Source organism: Corythoichthys intestinalis, chromosome 3 (assembly GCF_030265065.1).
Source record: "Corythoichthys intestinalis isolate RoL2023-P3 chromosome 3, ASM3026506v1, whole genome shotgun sequence".
Classification (NCBI taxonomy): Eukaryota; Metazoa; Chordata; class Actinopteri; order Syngnathiformes; family Syngnathidae; genus Corythoichthys; species Corythoichthys intestinalis.
The window spans coordinates 51,485,650-51,498,500 of record NC_080397.1 but is presented as its reverse complement, the minus strand read 5'-3'; the positions used below and the strand labels follow the sequence as shown (position 1 = coordinate 51,498,500).

General features: G+C 37.7%; 1 protein-coding gene across 1 annotated transcript in view; it reads right to left on the bottom strand.

Annotated features, from left to right (window-relative positions):
• Nucleotides 1-12,851, bottom strand: part of LOC130913537 (proprotein convertase subtilisin/kexin type 5-like) — a 305,474-nt gene that overhangs the window by 232,173 nt on the left and 60,450 nt on the right. The window contains exons 4-5 of the mRNA XM_057832213.1: nucleotides 10,963-11,106; nucleotides 4,203-4,279 (exon numbers count right to left, since the gene is read on the bottom strand). Of these exons, the coding sequence (XP_057688196.1) occupies nucleotides 4,203-4,279; nucleotides 10,963-11,106 (221 nt within the window). The remainder of the gene's footprint in view (nucleotides 1-4,202; nucleotides 4,280-10,962; nucleotides 11,107-12,851) is intronic.

Genomic DNA, 12,851 nt, shown 5'->3' with positions numbered 1-12,851 from the left:
TGACACTTAATGACATCTGTCATAAGCAATCAGTAATGCCCATGATAGTGTCATTTCATAATTATGACGGTCTTATTACAGTTTTATGACGCCGCTTTTAAGTGTGACCCATTAACCCAAATAAATCAACAAATAAGCCACACTGGTCTATAAGCCGCAGGGTTCAAAGTGAAGGAAAAAAGTAACGGCTTATAGTCCGAAAATTACGGTACATTATTTTTTACCCGTTGTTAAAGCAGAGCTGAGTTTGATTAAAAACCGCTATTTGATTTGTACTTTATTTATTGCAATCATCTGGATGGTGAGGTATCTGAAGTGTCCATATCATTAAACCCCACAAGTGATGCGGGAAACACACCTGTGAGTCATGGTAGTACTGTATACCAACACAGTGAAATACAGTGTTCTACCGTCAAAATATCACTTCATGCATGTGTGGCCTCAATATTTAAGTTTTCCACATGTCGGCACTGATTTATTCCCATTTGAGCATCTGGAATGGAAGACGTGAGTGACGCCGCACCCAATATAGAATGACACTGTCTAGCAAACATGGCTTTGATCATATCGGCAGTCACGTGTCAACTGTGTCCCTAAAGGGACAATGAACACAAAGCTTATTTTTAATGAAAGTGTCGAATTTTTGTGACAAATTTAAATCAAGAGCAGTCCCCTCAGCGACGCTTAATGACCCAAACTGGCTTCAGTCGTATTCCCTCACTTCATTTCACTTTACTTATCCATAAAATATTCAGTCTGGCCATCGTTGTGCTCTTTGTACTTGGTCGTATTTTCCATTTTCTCCACATCTGCGTCTCACTTGTTTCAAGTTGTGATGCCAGAATAGAGGGTGCCGTGGATTTGCAGTCAGTGGAACAACAGACATGCTCCCATGGCATAAGGCGTACTCACTCTTACGCTCTGCTGTGTCATCTTGCAGGCTCTCAAAACCATAAAAAAACATGCCGCCATGGACAAAGTTTTTTTTTCGTCTGGGCAGTAAGCACATAAAACACCCCAGATGCAAAATGAAATCTGGCTAATTACAGTGGCATCTGTCTGCCGCATGTCTCTTCAAAAAACACGTATACACACATTCAGTTGAAATGTAGCTTATTGATTTGCATAAGCCCCTTTCAGACTTATACACACGGTAAATTCCCGTGTAAGGTGACGCAGGATTTAGCCGTGTAATGGCTTTCACACATGGGGAACTGTCCCAGGAATAAACCGGGTTGTTTGTGTAAAAGTGGCTTGATTTATCCCAGGTTGGTGTCTCGGTGCTGTCTGTGCGGACGGTGGCTGGCGCATTTTATAATTTATAAACCGTAATTTTCACACTATTATGCGCACCTAACTGTAAGTCACCACCCACAAAATTTGGCACGAAAACAGCATTTGTTCATAGATAACCTGCACTGCAGCTGTCCTAACTGTATTATGGGATATTTACACCAAAAGATATTAACTGGTAACACTTCATTTGACGGCGGCACCATACGACTGTCATAAGACCAAATGAACCACCATGAAGCTTTGAACCAATTGCCTGCAAAGTTTCATTGCTTCATTTGGCCATCACTGCTCCCTTGGGGAGACAGTGAACCTCTGCTGGCACCTGCTGTCAACACTGTTGTCGAAAGTGCCTCCTAGCATGCATTGCAGCACTACAGACATAAATAACCATCAAAATTCATGTTCTGTGCTAATTATTTCTTCAGTTATTGTTTCATTACTGTTACCAGCTGTTTCATTAGTGGCATACCACAAGCAACATGTCACTTTTGCTCATTAATATTCATGATGTTCGCAAATTTTGCTAGGTGGGTCAACCTCCCTTTTGTTCCTAATAGTAAATGCATGGAAATAGTGTACAAACAAGATGTTTACTGACCTAAACCTACCAATTCTGTCCAAAAATGATGTCTCTGGTGCCAAATTCACTGGTAAAGATGTGGAAGAACATACAAATGTTCAGTTAAAGAGATGGCTTGAGTGTCGAGGGCTGAAAAAGACGGGAAAAAGAGCCAACCTGATCAAGGTAGCTTTTTTATCGACACATTTTTCTTGTGTGCATTGCCTTACGCCACTGACAATGACATTCTCCTGTTTCAACAATCTATCCTTTACCACCATATGCCCTGTCTTTCTTATATATTATATCCTTTAGTTGTCTTACGTCTCTGACTGTTCTTGGCAGTAATTTTCATCGCTATTTTTGTGTAGCGATCGGAAATGCTACTCAGTGACAGCCAACGAACACTTTTAATTTTTTTTTCTTAAACCTGTCCTTTTCAGCTGTTTGACACTGAGAATGGAAGTCTAAGTGCCAGGTTGGTCTGAACAGTTTAATGTTTCACACTGAGAGTATGACGTAGTCCCATTGTGATCATTCAACATACCTCGTTTATTATGACAAAGCAGCGAACAGGAAGGGGTTGTGGGGGGACAGAAGAGACGAAACACAAGAGAAGAAAGAAAAGAAACACAAACAACAACAAGAAATACACTGAACGCCTACACTAACTACTAATATGTTGGTGCTATCATCAGCTAGATGTATTTCCAGTTTACACCATGTGGGGGGCATGTTGACCAGGGAAAGAGGGGGACGGGGTAGGGGTAATTTTTTCATTAATAACAAATCTTAATTCTATAATTTATTTACACTTCCCCTTATTAAAGTTTTTTTTTTTTTTTTTTTTTTGTACAACAGAAAAGGTAACAGCAGCGGCAGTCATATACCATTTTAATTTTTTTCAGGTCATTCATTGTAAGACAGAAGCAGCACGGCAAAACGCCACGCTAAAAAATAAGTAAAAATATGAAAAAGGCTTACATCTTCGTCCTCTGTAGGACCATGGCCTCCAACAAAATGCCAGCAAGTAAATGTCATCACCTTGCTGGCGTTAAACTGGTCTTTTGACGTCCGCACAAATTGATCCATTCTTCACACTTTTTCCTCCGAGTTTTTAGCTTCAGGAAACGTATGAAGAAAACATCCTTCCTATGTCGTAATGTCTAGAGTCGTTTCTACAAGTTCCATAGCAGCAGTGTTTACTCGGCATGTTCTTTTTTGAAAGAATACCGGCAGATAAAAAGAGTAATAACACGAGTTGTATTCGAGGGCATGTCTATGTTGACCCACTTCCTGGTTAAGGTGGCGACGTACGGTCTAAAAATAGCATTCGTGCGGTACGCCATTGCTAGTTATGTAAATTATTTCAGTTATGAATGGATATAAAAGATCTGAGCTTGACATAAACAGAGTTAGTAACATAATTTGCCAAATGACACTCAATGACATCTATTGTAAGCATTCAGTAATGCCCATGATTGTGTCTTATGATGCCGCTGTCAAATAAATTGTTACCTATTAACCCAAATAAATCAACAAATAAGCCGCAATGGACTATAAGCCGCAGAATTCAAAATGAAGGAATGAAGTAGCAGTTTAAAGCTTGTTCGTCTGCCGCCCTTGTTTTGAAATCCTCTCCGTTGTGCTGGTATTTGAGTGTATTTATTTTGCTGTCTTATCAGCACTCTGCCTACTGCTTAGGTTAGTATTATTAATCCCCGTCGACCTAGCGTGACGGACCCATTGTGTTATTCCCCCTTTTCCATGATCGCGGTTATTTTTGTTTGTATTGAATAAACCCTTGAGTGCATCGCTTTGTCGTTGTCTGCTTTGAGGTACAACCTTGTCTCCGCAGTTGCAGACTCAAACATCGACAAAATAAAACACGCATTTCCAAAGATGGATGATGGACTCTCTTCCTCAGCTTTACGATACAGTAGCAATTTAATTTTGTTATGTTTTCAGTTTAATTTTGCGATTTCCAGTTCGCCACAGTGATAATTGTGCTGTTTATTCACCGCTTTTCGTCTTACTGCGAAGAAAGAGGAATTGACGATCAGCCCGCCATGATATTTACATCATAAGCGTTCGTGCTGTGACACAGAAATCAAATGTGTGCTTTCACACATGCCTCGTCCTGGGAAAGTCCTGGACATAATACTAAGACGCAACCTGTTAAATGTCCGCCTAATCTCCGTGTCAGTCGACCTGGGAAATTGCTTTCACACACAAATCCCGTTTAAATCCCGGGATTTGAACGGTGTATAGGTATTTGTGAAAGGGGCTTTACTTTCACCTCTGCAAAGTCAACTGCCTCCATCCTTAAACACTTTTAATTTCTTACTTGTTCTCGTTAGTTGCATCATAGCGCGGCATGGGATCCAGGTCATTGCCATTCACGTCAAAGCTGGCTTGGTGGTCCTGGAGAAGAAGACATATTGGTGAGAAGGAGGTGAAATAAATTGAAGATGAAATGAAATGAATCGAACAAGAAAGAAGTTGTAGTTTTGGAAGCAGAAGGTGCAACAAATAAGGGGGAAAAAACAGAAGCAAAGAAAAAAGGAAGTGGCTCTGACAAACATCACACATGAGAAAATGGCCGCATTTACTCAAGTTCAGCCTTTGTTATCAAATTCATAAAGGAGAGAGGAATCATTCTAGCATCACCTGTAGCCTCAGGCTGAAAAACGCATGTGCACGTTTACGTGCGTGTGCACGACATACCTCAACATGCACATACAGCGTAACTGCAGACATACACGACGAGGCACACGCCAAATACCTGCACACCCACAAGTATGAGGAATGCAATGTAAAATGGGGCTTACTTTAATCCTACATTAAAAAATTTATCCGTTAAAGACTCAGCGTGCAATGATTTAAAGATTTGAATTGGTTCCCATTTTGGTAACAACTAACGGGAATTGAATGTCATCAAAAAAAAATCAACAACACTACAAATTCCTCAAATACACTAAATCACACTATCAAAAAAAATACCACTTAGATTACTGAGTAACTAATCTAATGAAAGCACTTAAATATTTTTTTGACAGGAAAGTGCAACAGCTATTTATTTATAAGCCATTTTCTATTGTTTGAATTACCATATTTTTCGAGGTTGTTAAGCACAACCAGAATTCTTGCATAGGGTAAACTCAGGAAGGATTTTAGTGTGTGTGTGAAAATATGGTAATTCAAACAGAATTTTTTTAAAAATCCTGTATATTTTCTCGATAAGGTTCTCTCAAAAATATGCAACAACCTAACCCTTTTCCTTTTAAGAAAAGTGTGATTTCCATTCAAAAATTATCTTTCTCACATAATATATTCAGCTGTACCAACTGTTCTTGATTATAGTTGCAGGTGTGCATGATAGGCAGTCTGCCAGTCAATAACAGGGCACAAATGGACAAACTTACGATTTAGAGTGCTTCTTGAACATAGCATGCTTTTGGGATATGGTAGGAAACCGGAGTAGGTGGTGAGAAAATCCACTAACCCCCTCTGCATTTTACATGCATTAAAAGTGCTACAATGATCCCTCATTTTTCGCAGTTAATGGGGACCCAATCCCCCGCGAAAATTGTTATTATTTTGGTGTGTTCAATGTATTTATTCAGATTTAACAGCATTGGAAAGACATACATAAAAGACAAGTTTTTCCCTTTTTTCACCAAAGTATAATTAAAAAAAAAAAAAAATTAAACAAAAAAACCCCTTAAATGTATGCAGTGATCTCTCGTTTTTCGCAGTTAATGGGGACCAGAAACTGCCGTGATAAGTGAAAAATCGCGAAGTAGCTCCTCCGAACCCCCCACTGAAAAACAAAAATTATTTTTAAAAAAATAAAAAAATTGTTCAATGTATTTTTTTTTCAGATCTATAATTGGAGACATGAAAATGGGTCAGGTGTTAAAAAGGTGAGAAGAGTCTGGAGGAAATACATTCTGGTACCCTGTACAACTAACAAACGACTCATTTTCTCCTGATTAGTCAGCCGACTAATGTAATAATTAGGCCTGTCAAACGATTAAAATTTTTAATCGAGTTAATCACAGCTTGAAATTTAATTAATCGTGATTAATCGCAATTTAAACCATCTATAAAATATGCCATATTTTTCTGTAAATGATTGTTGGAATGGAAAGATAAGACACAGGACGGATATATACATTCGACATACGGTACATAAGTATTGTATTTGTTAATTATTTTAATAAATCAACAAGATGGTAGAGCTGAAACGAATACTCGAGCAACTCGAGTAACTCGAGTTTAAAAACTGATCCGAGTAATTTTATTCACCTCGAGTAATCGTTTATTTTGACAGCTCTAAGCATCACGTTTTGCTCGGACTACTTTTAATGCGGGACAACGCGCTGATGTCACGTGCGTAGAGGAAGAAGCAAAAAAAAATTACTTACTGCAGCAGACAGCCGCTACAAACGACGCCGACGTTGCTAAATACTAGCCTGCACATGCTACGTTAGTTGCAGCTAGCATCTGATGAGTCTCATAGAGATCACACGTATGTTGAACTAGATGCGAATTGACAGACTAGGCCGCGTCTGGGCAGCGTTAGCAAACAGCCGCCATCTTAAAGCAGTAGAGCGCTAAGCGCTAAAAAAAGAGCGCTAAGCGCTAATATATAAGATTAACGTTATTGTCACTACTAGCTCACGTAACGTTAGCCCTGCGGAGGGCTAGGTTTATATTAATTAAGACCACTTTCGATGCGTGGCTAACGTGTCTTACATACAGGCTTTAACATAACATAGCGTTGTGGAGTGATAAGGGTGTCAAATAAAAACTTAATAATGCTAACTATCAATTTTAGCTCAGTAGTCATTGCTGGATAAAACACCAAGTAGCACTAGTCCCTAATGTGCTCCAATACAGCCTGTATCATACATTTATTTTGAACACTGCAAAAATTCAAAATCCTATCAGGACTTACAGTTTAGACTAACTTAAAACTTTACTAGAACTTAAAAATGGCTTGACACAAATAAAAATTCAATTGAAAAACGTGGGAAAAAAATCCTAACTTTTAAGTGATGTGTGTTATCAAGCGTAAAGGCATTTTTAGGTGTGTGTGTATATATATATAATATACATATAGTGAATTAGTCTTTTTTTTTGTTTTTAATTCTAGTTACATCTGAGATGCAATTGTTGGCTGTTTTCAACAATATACATCAAAAATAAAGACATTGATTGACTGAAAATGTCTTGTTTTCTCATGTAGATCTATAATTGCTCTTCATCTAAAAATATATTTGTTTTATCCGATTACTCGATTAATCGATAGAATTTTCAGTCGGTTACTCGATTACTAAAATATTCCATAGCTGCAGCCCTACAAGATGGCATTAACATTAACATTCTGTTAAAGCGATCCATGGATAGAAAGACTTGTAGTTCTTAAAAGATAAATGTTAGTACAAGTTATAGAAATTTTATATTCAAACCCCTCTTAATGTTTTCGTTTCAATAAAATTTGTAAAATTTTCAATCAAAAAATAAACTAGTAGCTCGCCATTGTTGATGTCAATAATTACACAATGCTCACGGTGCTTAAACCCATAAAATCAGTCGCACCAAAGCGGCAGCAGAGGGAGACAAAAAACACAAGTAACAAGTGGGCAAGACACTGTGCTGTCATTTTAATCTGTTTGAGCGGGGCATGTGCGTTAATTGCGTCAAATATTTTAATGTGATTAATTTTTTAAATTAATTACCGCCCATTAACGCGAAAATTTTGACAGCCCTAGTAATAATTTTTTCCACTTTTTAAAAAAAAAAATCAATTAAGCAGTGAATTTTTTTATTACACCTATTTGGAACAGTTAAATTCTTTATTAAAGTACAAATAAACATGTAAATAACAACAATAAATCATAAATAAACAATGAGGTCAAATGCTGATAGCTTTAACTAGTGTAAAACAATGTAATGTAAACAGACTCAGAACACTGACTCCGCCTTTCCAACATGATTCAAAACAATTCTTAAAAAAAATATATATAGCATTAATATTGTACTGCTATATATAATAATATTATAATTATTGACGATTTTTTATAAAGGGTGTGGTTTTAAAGCTTTTCTTCGTGTAGAATCTGAATTCTGAAGTATGTGGGATTAACTCCAGAAATCGTTATTTATATGATGAACATGAATACATACTTTGATAAACATATTTTGAAATGTTCACCTGAAGTACGTTCGCTAAACCGCTAACAGTAAGCTTTAAACTCCGCAATTTCGTTTTCAAATGCTGTTAACCAGCATTTACATGTTTGAAGAGTCACCTTTTAACTGCAAGTTTCTGTTTTGGAGAAGACTGCCAATGTTTTAAAGCAGGCTAAAGTAGGTTCTTTTTTCCCTATTAGCCTCAATGTAGCAATGCTGACGTTTACAGTGTTTAATATAGATGTGTTTCCTTATTTTGCATGTCTGAACTTTATTTCTAAGTCTGGTTGATGACCAATAAACATCTGTGAAAAGAACTGGAGTCTCATATGCCATCAACACGCACGAGTACACGCACGTACGCGACGATAAAACACAGCCGTGAAAATTACCACCCTCATTTTTTTTACCATGCGATAAATGGACTCATTACATATCGCGTCAGGCTTAGCAACTTCAATAAAACATGTCGTTAGTTAGATGGACTTACAATCTGCCAGTTTGTAATTGTCTCCTGTTGTCTTCCAAAATTACAACTGGGTGACAGCGCTTCAGGTGTTCATTCATTGCCGAAGTGCAGCCAAGCTTGGCATTGAAGAGACAGGACACAACAGTGTACCCTCCTATGTTTCGTTCAAATAAGCCAATGTTTTGGCCACTCTGGTGTGCTTTTTTGGCTTTCTGCCGCTTTCCAAAAAAATAAATAAATCTCCCAAACCCTCCCCCCCAAAAACATTTTCGCCTCGGATCTACACAGTTCACTTAGGTCACCCGTTTTGACTTCAAAACGGCGAATTTTGCCGAAAGGTGAGAGATCTTCATGCCTGCATATAGGACATGTTTTTTAAACTTATTGCCCAAAGTCTAATTAAAAAAAACTTTTATGTATTTATATATATTTTAATAAATGTTTTTTAAGCACTTTTAATGTAATCATTATAACTTTTACACATGTTAGTCCCACAGAATATTTTTAAACAAGAAACAAAGTAGATGTCCAATCCATTTAAAAAAAAATGCTTGTCTTTAATAAATGTTTCATTGAGTGTCCACTCAAATCCACTCCAGCTGCTCACTTATACACAATGAGTTGCCACAGCAACTGTTTAACAAGTTAAACGATGACTGATGCATGCGGCCCGTTGGAGTCTCTGGCAAGATCAAAGCTTAACCGTCTGTCAATCATCGTTTACTTTAAGAAGCAGCTCCATTTCACTCTCTGACGAACAATGAGCAAGGAGAAGTAGGGTGGGAGCTAGCGTGAGACTCTGCGATTGGCTCGGGACAGCTCATCTGTAATTTTTTTTTTTTTAATTGGAAAAAAAAATCTGCGATGGACTGAGGACGCGAAGTTTGAAGCACTAATTAACGAGGATCACTGTATTAATATTTCAATAAATGGTTTTTAAGTCCTGCAAAAGTAATAGTTATGATATGAGATATACTAGGGTGACCATATTTTGATTTCTAAAAAAGAGGACACTCAGCCCGGCCTCAAGTTACTTGAATTTTACTCGAAGTTCACTCAAAGATGCCTATATCACTTATATTTAAAGTGTGCCCCCTCTGGATCCCCTCTGGATGGAAAAATGCAGTTTGAAAAAAAATAAATAATGACTTAATATATATATATATATATATATATATATATATAATGCAGACCCATGGAAATGTAGTCCAGTCAATACACATACACACAGTAGGCTATGTGCCAACTAAACATTTTTATAAATTACTATCACAACAATTGTCCTTGACAAATTGTTATTCCAATTCAATTGATGTTCTCATTCAATGTTCTCGATTGCACACAAACAAAAACCGAAATAAACTGACAAACTATTCAATCAGCATGTTTCCAAACGTAGCAGTTCAAAACTACGTTTTCCATAATGCATAGCGCGGTTTAGCTTACTCATAGCTAGCTGAGGCAAATTTCAAACTTTACTATGAAAGTTTACAATCATCGGCAGCGCCGATGCGAGACCAAACCGAATTTTACAGTCAAAGCTCCGACAGAAGTCAACAGTTTCCATTATATACGTATTTATCATAAAAATTAAAAAAAAACAGGCATTGTGGCCAAATCGTCAACCCAGTAGATGGCGGTAATGCCTCATGATAGGGGTAAACTGCCAACAAAAACAAGAAGAGCTACTACTTCCCTCCATTCTAGTAGGAGCCATCTAAACTGCTGCCACCCGGCGGGGGGGATCTCTTCAAATTGGTCCCGTGAAAAATCATAAAAACCGGACATTTTTATGAATTTATAAAGCCCGCCCGGACCACGAGGACACTACTTGAAAGTAGGACTTGTCCGGGCAAAAGAGGACGTTTGGTCACCCTAAGATATACTGTATATATAAAGGAAAGCAATGACGTGGATTGATATACAGCGGTATCTTTCTACATATAGTATTTTCAGGTTAAGACACGCCTAAATGAGAAAATATTGCCTCTTGTTACAAAAAAAAAAAAAAAAGAAGACGATAAGACAGGCAAAATTCCGACAGCTTTACATGAGTGTATTAACTTTTATTCTTAATCTATTACTGTTTTTTTTACATCATGCGCAACTTTGATTTTGTTTATTGAGCAATGTTTTGATGCATTTTTATGCTTTATAAAAGATTTATGCCTAAATTTTGGGGGGCTTGGAATGGATTAGGGCATTTGCTAGTTACGAAACTACTTCCAGAACCAATTAACTTCGTAAGTAGAAATACAACTGTATATTGATAAATGTTCACAGATAGTTTTTGCCCCCTACTTTTTTATTTTTTCATCAATTTCAGAATGTTTTTTTTTTTTTTTTCTGAAATTGGCACAAACTTGGTCACTTTCTGCAACACCTGTCCACACACAATGATGCATGCGCACGCACACACACCTCCACACACACTCACATAGTTCTGAGCGAGGTCTGGATGGTTGCGCTCAATACCATCGTCCAGGATTGTGACCACAACGCCTTTGCCCGTGTAGCCCCGCTTCCATGCGCCCATAATGTTCATGTCCGACTGGCAGTTGTGCACGTCATCGTTGCAGTGCTGCAGAGACCAAAAGATATATAGAATAAATTTTACCTGTAAATGTTCAAGTGAAGTAAAGCATACAGCGACATGTCACACACACAAAACTTTGAATGAGTGTCATCTTTGCAGGAAGGGAACTCCTGTCAGACTAAAGTCGGGTGACCTCATTTTGAGAATCTGCCGATACAGAGTCCCAATGCGATACTGAAAAGTAAGTTCTTTTTTTTTGTTTTTATTTGAACAAAAGTTCCAAATATATTACAATACTGTAATACTTCACAGTACTAGTACTTCTTCCGCATGTCACTTGAATTCTATGGTGTGTTGATGACCATGAAACATCTGTGAAAAGAAATGGAGTCTCATTGGCAATCAACATGCGTGTTTGCAGAGTGCCAAGCGTAGCACACGCAAACACGCACACGGCGATAAATCACACCCGGGAAAATTACCAACCTCATTTTTATTTACCGTGTGATGAATTGACTTTAAAAGACATTAAAAGCAGCTAATAGCGGGGGGTGCATCAATAATCGATTTATAATTGAATCTTAGCCTCTGAATCGTAATCGTAATAGAATTGTTTGGTTGCCAATGATTCCCACCTCTAAAAATTTATCCGTTTAAAGCAACACTTGGCAACTTTTCAGTTAAGGTCGATTTTAGCGACGTCGGTGGACAAAAGCGGTAGTGTTTTGCCTTAAGGAAGACTGCGTTTGCCATTAGGACCAGCAAACACCCGCACAGTGTCGTAAAATCATCAATTGATCAAAAATCAATCTCCTGCTCGCCTGCAGATGGATTAAGCAACATTTCTGTTTCTAGCGGCTGTTTGAAGGATGAATAGTAATAAGGTAATGAATCTAGTTATGGCTAAACAATAGCATATGACGGTTAGCAACCATGTGGCTTAGTGTGGCTAGCCCCCCACCCTCCCACCCAAACCTCGTCAGCGCTGACGAGTTCGGTTTGGGGTAGGGCTGGGCGATGTGGCCTTAAGGTATGTATCACGATAAATTGAGCAGATTTACCTCGATAACGATAAATGACGATAAATTCGCCCAAGCGGACTGTTATATAATTTGAAAATTTAAATCAATGCGTGGAATACAAATGAACCGTTTCTCGTTAAATGTACTTACCAGCTTTCAATTTAACAATTGCACATGCAGTCTAAACATTAAGTATTAAAAAAAATCTTGTAAACAATAAGAATTCTAGTGTGAACATTTATAACAGCTTGTATGACTTGAAAAATGTACAACATTATAAAAATCAATATGACGACTGTGCAAGCATGTCATTCTAACACAAATGACTTGCAGCTTTAACAGTACACTTCAGACAACTTATTCGTAATGGCTGCTGTGACATAATTATTCAATACAAGTGTTTACGTCAAGGTTTCAGGTTTTTTTTTTTCCCCAGAACATTTTTTAATACATGCACCCCCCACACAGACACAACCAGATTAAAGCTGTATTGCTCTGATGCCAATGAAACATTTACGATTTTATGATGGCAGAATAAAGCAAACACATACAGAAAAATAGCTGTGGCCATTAAACTGTCATATTATATAAAGGCTTCACTGTTGGATTATACTTTATGCTGAGTGCTTTACCATCATGAAAGCTTTCAGAGGAATCACACAGAGATACCAAATAACACCACATAATGATTGCTACATGAAGTCCGTGCACAGTTCACTTATTAATTTCAGCCGTTTCGACAAGGTTAGAGCCGCTATCCGACTCTTT